This window comes from Cnephaeus nilssonii (genome assembly GCF_951640355.1).
Source record: "Cnephaeus nilssonii genome assembly, chromosome: X".
In the NCBI taxonomy this organism is placed as follows: domain Eukaryota; kingdom Metazoa; phylum Chordata; class Mammalia; order Chiroptera; family Vespertilionidae; genus Cnephaeus; species Cnephaeus nilssonii.
In genome coordinates, this window is record NC_137071.1 from 110,988,218 (window position 1) to 111,002,655 (window position 14,438).

Genomic DNA, 14,438 nt, shown 5'->3' on the forward strand with positions numbered 1-14,438 from the left:
TCTTGAGAATGGGTTTCTCCAAATCCACTTTAAGCATAGACCATATAGTACCATTCATAATGACCCTGCTTCCTGGAATAAAGATGATACTAAGGCAGAAGAGTAGATGCTTTCTGACTTCAACTAGCCAATTTGCATTTCTAGCTGATCTCCCTCCTGATAAACATCATAGACGTTACCTAATTATGCCCAAATTCTTCTGTTTTCTTAAAATTTCAAATACTGTTCTCCCTCCAGAGGCTTTAAATTGCATATATTGACTTTAGATACAGCAAAGTCAGAGCTGATCATTTTTTATTTTTTGGAAATGCCCTGCTTTTTCATTATGTTGTTGTCCACACAATCATTTCAATCATTTTTATTATTTTCCCAATAAGAAGGGGAAGACCATATTTGATTCCTTACTTTAATCATTTCCCAGCTGATAATGAAGAATTCGTTCGCAACAGCTTACAGATTTGCCCTTTCTCCATTGATACAGTTAAATTCAGCTAAGTCTTTGGTCATCCTCTGACTCAGTTCCTGTAATGTGCACTTAATTGGCATCCTCACTTTTATAGGGAAAGGGACTAACATTTGTCAAGCAACTACTACTATAAGCTAGGCAACTTATAGTTCCAATTGAATTCGTCCAGCAGCCCAGTAAAGTATTGGTAAATTTTTCTGTACTTGAAACTGTGTCTCAGAGAGGTTAAATGCTTGCTCAGATCCACATATGTAATAAATGGTAGAATTATGATTCACGCCCAGGTTTTTGCTATTTCCTCTACACCAAATTGCCTCTCACTACACCATGCTGCTTTCTATACTGCCCTCTCTACATTCTATACTGACTGGCAGTGGGAGTCACCTTTTCTGCCTGCAACTTTTGACCATGCCATTCCATTCATGAAAAGTCTAACTGCCTATATTTTGTGATTATAACAGTAATATTCGATTGCTGAAGGAAATTTGGAAAAGAAAAGTATTTCTGGTCAATCTTTTAATGTATATAGTCATGTATATATTAAATATATAAGTATGAGTATATGTAAAATATACATTAAAAGATTATAATTGTTATACTATGTCCATTATATATAAAGTTCAGTATCCTGATACTTTTTACTCAACATCAAATTGTACTTTCCTGTATCAGTAAAAAAGTCATTGTAAAAATAATTTTAGTGTAATATTTCATCTTATGGATGTACTATGAATAATTTATCCCCTATTGTTGATCATTTAGGTCGTTTCAAATTTTTCACTATTTATAAATAATGGTAAGGTGAAAGTCTTTATACATAAATCTTTGTGCACGTCTCTGATTATTTCCTTAGGATAATTTCCTAGAAGTGGAATTACTGGGTCAAAGGGTATGAATATTTTTAAGACTCTTGATGCATATTGCCAAATTGCTTTCCAGAAAGGTTGTACCAATTTACACTCCCAGCAGCAATGTATGAGAGTGCCCGTCTCACCGCCCCCCTCGTCAACATTGAGTATTATCATTTTTTTTTAAATCTTCAAACAATGGTATTATGTTTTAATTTGTATTTATTTGATTACTAGTGGATTGAACATTATTCTTGTGTTTATTAGCCATTTGTGATTGTTTTTCTGTGTATTGTCTGTTTTTTTTTGGCTCATTTTTTCTTTTGGGGTCTTAGTATTTTTTTCTAATTAATTTGTATGAGATCTTTATATAGTAAGGATATTAACATTCCATTAATTTTTAAAGCTCTTTACTAAATATCCCTTGATTACCTTCCTAATTTTCCTCATTACTTCTAGGTTATCAAAATAAATCTACTTACCTTCCCCTATATCTGTTGCTCTCATTCCCATTTCTAAAACTTTTTCTTTCTTGGCTGATCTCCTAAACTATACCTTCCTTATCAATTCATCATAGACTAATGGGAATGAAGTTGACATATCTGACATTTTGCCCCCTAGATATATGTCAACTCTCACTTAGTTAAAACATTTTCACTATTATTGTTTTAAAATAATTCAAATGATTTATTACTGGCTTAGTTAAATTTGTTTATATGAGTGTTCTAAGTTTGACTCTATTGATGTACTCTCATAAAGATTAGGAATTTTATGCAATATACTTCCTACAGCAACTCACACAGTACAGTATATAGATAGCTAAATGTTTATATTTTAGAAGGTGGGAGAATAATATGAAGTGGGGTTTTGAGTCTGCATGTTAAAATTATTTTTAAGGTAATATAATCTGATTTTTCTCTCTTTCTCTTGCCTCTTCTGTGTCAATTTAAAAAAAGGAAGCAATAGAGGCTTTTAATGCTCCTAATAGCAGCAAATTCATCTTTATGCTGAGTACCAGGGCTGGAGGTCTCGGAATTAACTTGGCCAGTGCTGATGTGGTTATACTATATGATTCAGACTGGAATCCACAGGTTGATCTACAAGCTATGGTTAGTAATCTTTAATGATGTCAGAAATTTTTCTTTGCTCAGAATACTATTGTTATTTATATAGCACAAAGACAATTTATGATAAAAGGGTAACAATAATCTTGGGGAGTTTTTGTAGATGCTAAAATAGATTCTCCTGGAAAATAAACAATATTTCAATTGTGCTAACTGCAAAAACAAACAAAGGAAATGAAAATAAACATACCCAAATCCAACTATAGCATTTGTGTGTCGATTTTTGGCTTTTTATCATGAAAAAGAAATGTCTTGAAGAGGACACATGCATGTTTTAATGAAGAGGGTTAAAAGTCTCTTAATATTATTCTGCTTAACAGTTAAATATATTAAAATCCTTAGTACTGAAATTGGGAGAGGTGCGATTTTAACTTTTGTAATAAAACATTTGGGGCGAGAAGGTAAAAAGGTAACAAAGGAAAATATTCCAGGAAAACATTTGTTTCCTAAGGACAGTATCAGAAACTGTTCTACCTTAAATTTTTTTTTCAGGGAGCTATTTCTCTTATCTTTCATCATGGTGTCATTTATTGAACTAGAGCTACAACTTCTGTCAATGTGACACATCTTAAGATATAGAAATACAATTTCAGAAGTAAAAAGATTCAAAAGAGTTATTCATTCAAAATCCCAATAAGTTATGGAATAACTGACTGTCTTTGGAAGTCATATGCCAGTGAGGCATAGCTTAGAAGTCTTTCATTTAAAAAAATATATATTTTATTGATTTTTTACAGAGAGAAAGGGTGAGGGATAGAGTTACAAACATCTATGAGAGAGAAACATCGATCAGCTGCCTCCTGCACACCCCCTACCGGGGATGTGCCCACAACCAAGGTACATGCCCTTGACTGGAATCGAACCCAGGACCCTTCAGTCCGCAGGCCAATGCTCTATCCACTGAGCCATGTCGGTTAGGGCAGAAGTCTTTCATTTTCTTTTATGATAGAGAATTGAAAATATTGACCATTGGGACATTTGAAAATCAATATACTTTGGCATAATTGTTATTTTAGCATGGTACCAAACTACCTGTTTGATATAACTAAGTAGGAGCAAGCCAAGTAAGTTACAGTGTTACTGAAATGGAAAACTTATTGATTATAACCTTTATTTCCATAAAATTGTTAGAGTATAGCTGTTTCACAATTTACTGATTTGAGTTTGAAATTTAAAATATGTGTAGGGATGTTGCATTCTCTTTCAGTGTTGAAAGTGTAACTGGGCTCTGGTATTTTTATATTTAGTACAAGAGCTGTTTTGAACTATGTTTCTTTGATAATTTTTTTTCTCAACTACCATCCTCCCTTCACCTACTTGCTCTAGCAGCTTCTGTGTTTTAAAAACGACTACCCCTAGATGTTTTAATATCAGAACTTGCCACTTGTCAGCTTTACCAACTATAAACCATAGGACCAATTCTAGACCAATATACAGTAAGGATATTAGTATCTGATTAATTTTTATGACTCTACTACAGATTCCTGAATTGCCTGAGCAAGCAGAAGGAACTGTTTCAATGATGAGATAAAGCTGACTTTTGCTACCATAGCAACACTTGTTAACTACTTTTTCCCTTACTTACAAAAGTCCTTGCTCATGTAGAAGGTGTTTGGATTTAGTGGGTTAAAAATTATTTAGTAACTTAGTCAAGAAGCGTTCAGCTCCCCCTAGTTTTTAAAAAATAATTTATGTAGTTGGCATGTAGTATTATATTAGTCTCAGGTATACAATAAAGTGATTCAACATTTGTATACCCTATGAAGTGACCAGCATGGTAAGTCCACAAAGCTATAATGATGACTATCATACCTATCATACCTAATAATAGACAAACATGTAAATTGACCGTACCTCCGCTACGCCCACAGCCAATCAGAGTGAGTATACAAATTAACCCAGCAAAGATGGAGGTTAATTTGCATACATAGGCGCCCAGCAGCCTGGGTCCTGGGAACTTTCTCAGCACCCAGGTCACTCTGAGGTAGGCCCCGTGTGGGTCCTGAGCAACCTGAGAAGGGCCTGAGCCAGGGAGCTCCTGGGCAGGAGTGGAGCCGGCCATCAGAGGGAGCTGGGGGTCCCCTGCCCAGGCCCCAAGGCTTTAGGCCTTGGCAGGGGTGGAGCCAGCGATCAGAGGGAGCTGGTCAGGGGTGGAGCCAGCAATCGGAGGGAGCTGGGGGGCCCCTGCCCAGGCCCCAAACCTCAGCCAGAGGCTTGGGGCCTGGGCAGGGGCGGAGCCAGTGATCAGAGGGAGCTGGGGGGCCCCTGCCCAGGCCCCAAGCCTTGGCCAGAGGCTTTGGGCCTGGGCAGGGATGGAGCTGACGATCAGAGGGAGCTGGGGGACCCCTACCCAGGCCCGAGGCTTTAGGCCTCGGCAGGGGTGGAGCCGGAGATCAGAGGTGATAGGTGTAAACTACAGAGGAAACACCTTTTCTGACCGCTCATTGGCTAAGCTTCCTGTATGCCACTGGTAATATTTTTAGTATCTTGGGTATAAGAATCCAAAAAGGTGATCTAGGGTTTTTCCACCACACTCCTGGAGAAAAAAATGAGGGTCCGCTGCTGGAGGGCTAAGAAATGTCATATCCTGCCCTAGCCAGTTTGACTCAGTGGATAATGCCTCGGCCTGCAGACAGCAGGGTCCAGGTTCAATTCTGATCAAAGGCATGTACCTAGGTTGCAGGCTTCTCCCTGGCCCAGGTCAGGGCTCATGCAGGAGGCAACCAATCAAAGTGTTCCTCTCACTTTGATGTTTCGCTCTGTCTTTCCCTTTCTCTTCCACATTCTCTAAAAATCATCAGGTGAGGATAAAAAATAAAGAAAGAAATGTCATATCCTATGAAAGACACGTCTTGAAAATGCTTAAAGGAAGTTGTCATTTTTTTATGGTGAAAGGACTGGAGTCTGTGTTGATGAAAACACCTTGGTGGCTGCGGTGACTGGCAGTGTCTGCAGCAGTGGGGTGATGGGGCTGGTGCCTATCTCTGACCAGCCCGGTTGCCTCCCAAAAAGGGAGGCCAGACTGCGGCTTAGGCCCGCTCCCCATTGGGAGCGGGCCTAAGCTATCAGTAGGACATCCCCTGAGGGCTTCCAGTATGTGAGAGGGGGCAGGTTGGGCTGAGGGACCTCCCCCCAGTGCATGAATTTTGTGCCCCGGGCCCCTAGTATTACTTATGCTATACATTATATCCTCGTGATTTATTTTATAACTGAAAGTTTGTGTTGCGGAATCCCCTTCATCTTATTGCTCATCCCCCCTCTGTCACCATTAGTTTGTTTTCTGTATCTATGAGTCCATTTATGTTTTGTTTTTTAGATTTCACATATAAGTGAAATATATAAATGTATTTCTCTATCTAACTCATTTCACTTAGAAAAATGCCCTCTAGATCCATCTGTGTTGTTGTAAGTGGCAAGAGTTCATTTTTTATGGCTGTGTAATATTTCATTGAAAAAAAAAACTATATGCCACATCTTTATCCACTCATCTAATCGATTGATGGGCACCTAGGTTGCTTCCATATCTTGGCTATTGTAAATAATGCTGCAGTGAACATAGGGGTCCATATTTCTTTTTGAATTGGTATTTTCGTTTTCTTTGATAAATATCCAGAAGTGGACTTGGTAGGTCATATGGTAGGGCTTTACCTTTTATAGTCATTATGCTTTTTTCAAAATTTGTAGGTATAGAGAGGTTAGGAACTAATTTTAGTTTCAGATTTTTATAGCAGATGGTGGCTATATTACCTTTTATCCAGAGTACCAAAATCTTATAATAGAATTTTTTTCTATTAGGATCGAGCACATCGTATTGGTCAGAAGAAGCCAGTACGTGTGTTCCGTCTCATCACTGACAATACTGTTGAAGAAAGGATTGTAGAAAGAGCTGAGATAAAACTGAGACTTGACTCAATTGTTATACAACAAGGTATTTATATGTATAAACTTAATTAGGTGTGTTTTTTTTTCTCAAAAGTACATGCAACTTTCTTCAAAGGAGATTACCTTTAGTGAAAGTTGACCAAAATTTGCAAGCTTAGTGAGCGAAAAATGTCAGTTTTTAAAATATAAGGCTAAAGCCTTGCATTCACTATAAGCTAGTTAAACATTAATAGCTTATAGCCAAATGTCAATGTTATGTCTTTTGACAGACAAAATGTTGAGTTAAAATGTTTTTAAAATAGGTACTTGAGGGTGTCTTTCCATACAGAAAAATTTGATTTAAAAAGTGAAGTCTATACTTGAAAAAATGTTTCTGTCCTTCTGAGTTTTAGCTGAATTTTACAGAAGGAAATTCATGTTGAAATAGAAGGTATGATAGAAGAAAAACTTGTAGGGCTGTTAATTAAAAATAACTTTAAAGCTCACGAATTTTTGTTCTTATAAAGCTTTACTTATGGATACATGTAGTGGTGTCTTATTAGAACTGTTATGTCATGCTTTCTTTGGAATATAGTAGAATATATATAACTTTTATTTTTGCTATTAGGAAGACTCATTGACCAACAGTCTAACAAGCTGGCCAAAGAGGAAATGTTGCAAATGATACGTCATGGAGCCACTCATGTTTTTGCTTCTAAGGAAAGTGAGCTGACAGATGAAGACATTACAACTCTTCTGGAAAGAGGGGAAAAGAAGGTTAGTTAAAATGGCATTTTGTTTTCACGATGGATTGTTTTGAAATCAACATACATCAACATGCTCTCTGTACTTGTGTTGTTTCAAATACATGTTTTAAACCTCATGCTTCAAAAGACTCATGTCCTCTCTAAGAATTTGTAGATTTATATCCTGGGGTAGTTTAGGTTTCTTTAGTTTAAGAAAGACTATGAACCAGAGTTTAACATTGAGTGACCTTATACTATACTAGAAGCCCGGTGCACGAAATTCGTGCACGGCAGGGGGTTGTCCCTCAGCCCAGCCTGTACCCTCTCCAATCTGGGACATCCCTCTCACAATCCAGGACTGCTGGCTCCCAACTGCTTGCCTTCCTGCCTTCCTGATTGCCCCTAACCGCTTCTGCCTGCCAGCCTGATCACCCCCTAACCACTCTGCTGCCAGCCTGGTTGATGCTTAACTGCTCCCCTGCCAGCCTGTTTGCCCCCAACTTCCCTCCTCTGCCAGCCTGGTCACCCCTAACTGCCCTCTCCTGCAGGGTTGATCACCTCCAACTGCCCTCCCTTGCAAGCCTGGTCCCTCGCAACTGCCCTCCCTTGCAGGCCGGGTGCCTCCCAACTGCCCTCTCCTGCTGGCCATCTTGTGGTGGCCATCTTGTGTCCACATGGGGGCAGCTATATTGTGTGTTGCAGTGATGATCAATCTGTATATTATTCTTTTATTAGATGATTGTTGAAAATAAAGTTGGTATAAAAACAAAATAAATTTTGTGTTTAATCACATATATCAGGACTATATTTTTTGCACTGGATTAAAAATTGCTGATAAATTTTGTTAACTGAAAATCTTTTCTGAACATTTCATGAAATATTAAAGCATTATTTGTTAAGGTATATATAATAAGCTGTTGCAGAATATTGTGGTTTTGTGTTGAATTTGCTTTTTGCCAGAAATTATTTTGGATAATTTTAAACATAAGCAAAAGTAGACAGATCCATCCATGCTTTCACAAATGGTAAGATTTCCTTCATTTTTTATGACTGAGTAGTATTCCATTGTATTAATGTTCCATAGCTTTATGTTAAGTGAAAGAAGCCAGTACTATGATTTCACTTATATGTAGAATCTAATGAACAAAATAAACTAAAAAACAAAATAGAAACAGACTAAATACAGAGAACAGACTGATAGCTGTCAGAGGGGAGGCGGGTAGGGGGGCCGGATGAAAAAGCCGAAGGGATTAAGCAAAGAAAAAAAACTCCTCATAGACACAGACAACAGTATGGTGATTACCAGAAGGAATGGGGAGGGGATGGGAGGAGGTAGAAGAGGGTTTAGGGAGAATAAATGGTGATGGAGGAAGACTTGACTTGTGGTGGTGAACACACAATACAGTATACAGCTGAGGTATTATAGAATTGTACACCTGATCCTATCTAATGAAGAGAGAATATGCTAATTGACCCTCACAACATTGCAAAGATGGTGGTGCCCACAGCCAATAAGGAGGGAATATGCTAATTGACTGCCACGCCCTCAAAGATGGCAGCGCCCACAGCTGCACGCCTGCCTCTGGAGTTACCCAGTCTCTCAGCACCCCATCTGCCCAGGGCTGGCCCGAGGGGCAGGCAAGCCTTGAATGGTGGCTGCCCAGCTGCCCAGGGCCACCCGAGGCTCAGGTAACCACAGCCAGCCGAGGCTTGTGCTATCGGCAGTGGCGGCAGCAGAGGTATGATGGGGCGTCACCTTCCCCTAATCACTGGGTCACCTCCCGCCCCTGAGGGCTCCTGGACTGTGAGAGAAGGCAGGCCGGGCTGAGGGACGCCCCCTCCAGTGCATGAATTTTCATGCACCAGGCCTCTAGTATCTATATAATTTATTAACCAACTAGAGGCCCAGTGCACAAAATCCGTGCACAGGGAGGGGGGTGTCCGTCAGCCAGGCCTGCACCCTCTCCAATCTGGGACCCCTTGGGGGATGTCTGACTTCTGGTTTAGGCCCAATCCCGGCAGTCAGACATACCTCTCAGAATCCGGGACTGCTGGCTCCTAACTGCTCGCCTGCCTGCCTGATTGTCCCTTGACTTCTGCCTGCCAGCCTGATTGTCCCCTAACCACTTCCCTGCTGTCCTGATCACCCCCAACTGCCCTCCCCTGCTGGCCTGATGGCCCCCAACTTCCCTCCCCTGCTGGCCTGATATCGCCCCCAATTGCCCTCCCCTGCCAGCCTGGTCTCCCCCAACTGCTCTCCCCTGCAGGCCTGGTTGCCCCCAACTGCCCTCCCCTGCCAGCCATCTTGTGATGGCCATCTTGTGGTGGCCATCTTGTGGCAGCCATCTTGTGACGATGTGAGAGTGGCTAGCTTGTGGCAGCCATCTTGTTACGATGTCACGCAACACCACCTAGGCTTTTATTATATAGGATGTTACCCCAATAAATTAAATATATAAAAAAATAAAAAGTTAAAAAATAAAATGTAAGAATGCTTTCTAAAAACATAATAATTATAGAATTGTACTACCTGAAAACTCCCAATAAATCATTAATAATATCAAATATCCAGTTAGTATTAAATTTTCTAATTGTTTCACAAGTAGCTATACTTTTTTAAAAAGTTTCTTTAAATTCGAATACACATAATGTCTACACATTGCCATTGGTTGATATGTCATCTGTATTTTTAAAAATCTGTAGTTTTCCCTTTTTTATGTATTATTTTCCTTTTAATTTATGTGGTGTAGAAACTGTGTTATTTCCCTTTTGAGTTGCTCACAGTCTGGATTTTGCTGATTCCATCCCCATGGGGTATTTTTCCATGTTCACTATTTGCTATATTTTCTGTAAGTTTGTAGAATTTACTTTTCAGACCATTTTTTTGTTTATTCACATTATATCTCCAGGACTTACTTATTTTATAACTGACTCCACACCCTGCCTCTGGCAACCACCAATCTATTCTCTGTATTGATGAGGTTTTTTGTTTTTTTTTTAGATTCCACATATCACATGGTATTTGTCATTCTCTGTCTGACTTATTCACTTAGCATAATGCCCTCAAGGTGCATCCAAGTGTTGCATATGGCAGGATTTCCTTCTTTTTTATGTCTGAGTAATATTCCATTGTATACATATACTCCATATATTTTATATCCATTCATATATCAATGGACACTTAGGTCATTTCCATGTCTTGAGTACTGTAAATAATGCTGCATTGAACATGAGGGATGCAGATATCTTTTCGAGTTATTGTCTTTGTTTCAAATAAATAACCAGAAATGTAATTGCTGGATAGTATAGTAGTGTTATTTGTAATTTTTTTTGAGGAACCTCCATACTGTTTTCCATAGTGACTGTACCAGTTGACATTTCCACCAACAATGCACAAGGGTTCCTTTATCCACATCCTATCCATTACTTGTTCCTTGATAATTTATTGATGATAGCCATCCTGACAGGTGTGAGGTGATACTCATTGTAGTTTTAATTTGCATTTCCCTGATGATTAGTGATGTTGAGAATCTTTTCATGTATCAGATATTATCTTGAATTTTGAGCAATCTTATGTTAGTATGCCAATTGTTTAATCCAAGTTTTCCTGTATTTTAGTACTAGCTATTTTTCCCATTAAAATTTTGCAATAGAAAATATAATATGGTTATATCTTCAATGATAAAATATTTTAAAGAAAGCCTAATTGAAGAATACTTTGGAAGAACCATTTACGGTAAGTATTTAAAATACTTGGGGCAAGTTAAATTTATATTCAAGTTTGATGTCAGCATTACATCCTTACCTTAAAAGTTAACAGATTGGGTATTTTGTGTCAAAACTTGACTTTTTAAAAACATAGAGTATACTAAGATATTTATAAGTATTCAGTGATGATTTTCTAATTTCAATGCTTTCAAATGTAGACTGCAGAGATGAATGAACGCTTGCAGAAAATGGGAGAGTCTTCTCTGAGAAATTTTAGAATGGACACTGAACAAAGTTTGTACAAGTTTGAAGGAGAAGATTATAGAGAAAAACAGAAGGTAACTTTTTATCCCCAACCCTTAGACTCTCAAATGATCATTTCTCCCCATAACAATTATAAAAATCGCTGGTACTTACCTAATACAATACTCTGTTGCACAGTGAAATTTGATGTAAGTCAGAAGATCTCATGAAAGGGCCACCTTTAATATATTTTACTGGTTTGTTATTACCATTATTGTCATCATCATTTTTGCTGCTGTTGCTGTTATGACTACTACTTTTGTTTTTGAGCAACACTGTGGGAATGTCGTTGAGTTCCTGGATTCTGAAGCTGAAATCCCAACTCTATCACTAAGTGACTTTGGGTACCCAGTTTTCTCACCTGTCAAATGGAGGTTATAGTAATATCCTAGAATGATTCTGAGGTTAAATGAGTTAATATTCATAATGTAATTAGAACAATATACTTAGCACTTAGTACTAAACATATTAGTGATAATATTATTAACACATAGTTACTTAAATGATAGAAGGACTTCGTAAGGTGTTCTCATTTATGAAATAATGCCTTACGTATAGCAAGAATCTTTTGAAGAAATGGGAGTTTTATTTATTTTGTTTAATTGAATTGTGACTGTAAATTTTAAAACTTTTTATTTTGAAATGACTTTAGACTTTATTGCGAAAAAAATAGTGTACAGTTCACATATATCCTTCACTCAGATTTCCTTAATTTTAACAACTTACATTATTATAGTACAATGATCAAATCTAGGAAATCAACAGGGGATGTAGTCCAGGATTCCACATTGCAATTTTGAAAAACAGCTTCATTTTGTAACTACCAATCTGTACTTATAAATCCCTTCACCTTTTTCACTCATCCCCTCCCCCCCCCCCCCCCCCCCCCCCGCTCTGGCAGCCATCAGTCTATTCTCTGTATTGGTGAGTTTGCTTCTATTTTGTTTGTTTACATTGTTCTTTAGATTCCACATGTAAGTGAAATCATATGGTATTTGTCTTCCTCTGACTGACTTATTTCACTTGGCATAATACTCTCTAGATCATGGGGATATGAAGTACAGCATAGGAAATATAGTCAATAATATTGTAATAACTGTGTATGGTGCCACATGGATATTGGAAATATCCAGGGGGAACACTTTGTAAAGTATATGATTGTCTAACCACAATGCTAAACACCTGAAACTAATACAAAATAATACTGAATGTAAACTGTAACTGAATAAAAAAGAGAGCTTTTTTTTAAAGAACAGCTTTAGGTTCACACCAAAATTGAGCAGACAGTAGAGTTCCCATATTCCTCCTACCCCCACACAAACACAGCTTCCCTCATTATCAACATCCCCCACAATAATGGTATGTTTGATACTATCAAACCTACACTGACATATCATCATCACTCAAAGACCATCGTTTACATTAGGGTTCACTCTTGGTTTGTACATTGTATGGGTTTAGATAAATGTGTAATGACCTGTATTCCCCATTACAGTATCATACTGAATAGTTTTACTGCCCTAAAGATCCTCTGTGCTCTGCCTATCAATCCCTCCCTCCCCTCAACCCCTGCAACAACTGATCTTTGTACTTTCTCCGTATTTTTTTTTTTTTTTTGCCTTTTCTGGAACATCATATATTTGGAATCACACAGTATGTAACCTTTTTATATTGGCTTCTTTCACTGAGCAATATGCATTTAAGCTCTGTCCATGACTTTTCATGACTTGATAGCTCATTTCTTTTAGTGTTGAGTAATATTCCAGTGTCTGGATGTTGAAAAGTTTATTTATCCATTCACCTAAACATGCTGGTTGTTTTCATATTTGGCAGTTGTGAAAAAAGCTACTATAAACAGCCAGGTGCAAAGATTTGTGTGGACATACATTTTCAACTCCTATGGGTTTATACTAAGGAGCATGGTTGATGGATTGTATAGTAAGTGTATGTTTAATTTGATGAGAAACTGACAACTTGTCTTCCAAAGTGGCTGTACCATTTTGAATTCCCATGAGCAATGAATGAGGGTTCCTGTTGCTATGCATCCTTACCAGCATTTCATATTGTCAGTATTCTGGATTTTTGCCATTCTAATATGTATGTAGTGGTATCTTGTTTTAATTTGCATTTCCTTGATGACATATGATGTAGAGCATCTTTTCATTTGCTTATTTGCCATCTGTATATCTTCTCTGGGGAGGTTACTATTCAGGTCTTTTGCCCATTTTTAATCAGGTTGTTTATTTTCTTATTGTTGAGTATTAAGAGTTCTTTGTATATTTTGGATAATAGTCCTTTAGCAGATATGTCTTTTGCAAATATTTTCTCCCAAGCTGTGGCTTGTCTTCTCATATTCTTGACCCACATTATGTTTTTCTTGCTATGTCTCTTCTAATCTGTGATAGTTCTGTTTTTCTTTGTCTTTCATGACCTTGACACTTTTGAAGAGTATTGGTCAGTTATTTTGTAGTTTGTCTCTCATTTTGGGTTTGTCCAACATTTTCTTGTGTTTTAATGGAAACTTATGCATTTTTGGCAAGAATACAATGGAAGGGATGCCATGTCCTTCTCAATACATCATACCAGGGAACATGTGATGCCGCTATATCTTACTACTGGGGATGTTAACCTTTATCACTTAGCTGAAGTGATGTCTGCTGGGTTTCTCCACTGCAGGATAACCATTTTCCCCTTTGTAATTGATAAATATCTTGGGGGAAGATATTCCTCAAACTTTTACTCACTGATTTTAGCATCTATTGGTGGAGTTTGCCTACAGCAGTTATTACTGTAGTGTTTGCCTAATGGTAATTTAAAAAATTTTTCTTCATTACTAAATCTACATTTATTAATGAGATTTTTGTTGTAAGGAAGAACTGTCCCTTCCCATTTATTTATATACTCAGTTATTTATTTATATCAACATGGGCTCATGGATTCTTATTTTTATTTATTTATTTTTTTGTTAATTTTCACCCAAGAATATGTTTTCCATTGATTTAAAAAAATTTTAATCCTCACTAGAGGAGTGAGGATATTTTTTTCATTGATTTTTTTTAGAGAGAGTGGAAGTGAGGAGAGAGAGAGAGAGAGAGAGAGAGAGAGAGAGAGAGACATTAATGTGAGAGAGACACATTGATTGGTTGCCTCCCACAGGCTCCACAACTGGGTCCGGGGATTGAACCTGCAACCCAGGTACATGCTCTTGACTGGGAATCGAACCCACAACCTTTCAGTGCCCAGGCCGTTGCTCTATGGAGCCACACTGGCCAGGGAAGTTATTTTATTTTTGAGTTTTAATACAATTCTATCATTATTTTGTTGCTCAAATGGTTTTATAAAGCTGCTATATTTTTTAACTTCAGAAGTGAATTTTATTTAA

At 37.8% G+C, this 14,438-nt stretch overlaps 1 protein-coding gene across 5 annotated transcripts in view; it reads left to right on the forward strand.

Annotated features, from left to right (window-relative positions):
* Nucleotides 1–14,438, forward strand: part of SMARCA1 (SNF2 related chromatin remodeling ATPase 1) — an 85,954-nt gene that overhangs the window by 33,057 nt on the left and 38,459 nt on the right. For all 5 annotated transcript variants that reach the window (XM_079764817.1, XM_079764818.1, XM_079764815.1 and 2 more), the window contains exons 13-17: nucleotides 1,320–1,355; nucleotides 2,271–2,423; nucleotides 6,234–6,366; nucleotides 6,928–7,076; nucleotides 10,972–11,091. In XM_079764817.1, the coding sequence (XP_079620943.1) occupies nucleotides 1,320–1,355; nucleotides 2,271–2,423; nucleotides 6,234–6,366; nucleotides 6,928–7,076; nucleotides 10,972–11,091 (591 nt within the window). The remainder of the gene's footprint in view (nucleotides 1–1,319; nucleotides 1,356–2,270; nucleotides 2,424–6,233; nucleotides 6,367–6,927; nucleotides 7,077–10,971; nucleotides 11,092–14,438) is intronic.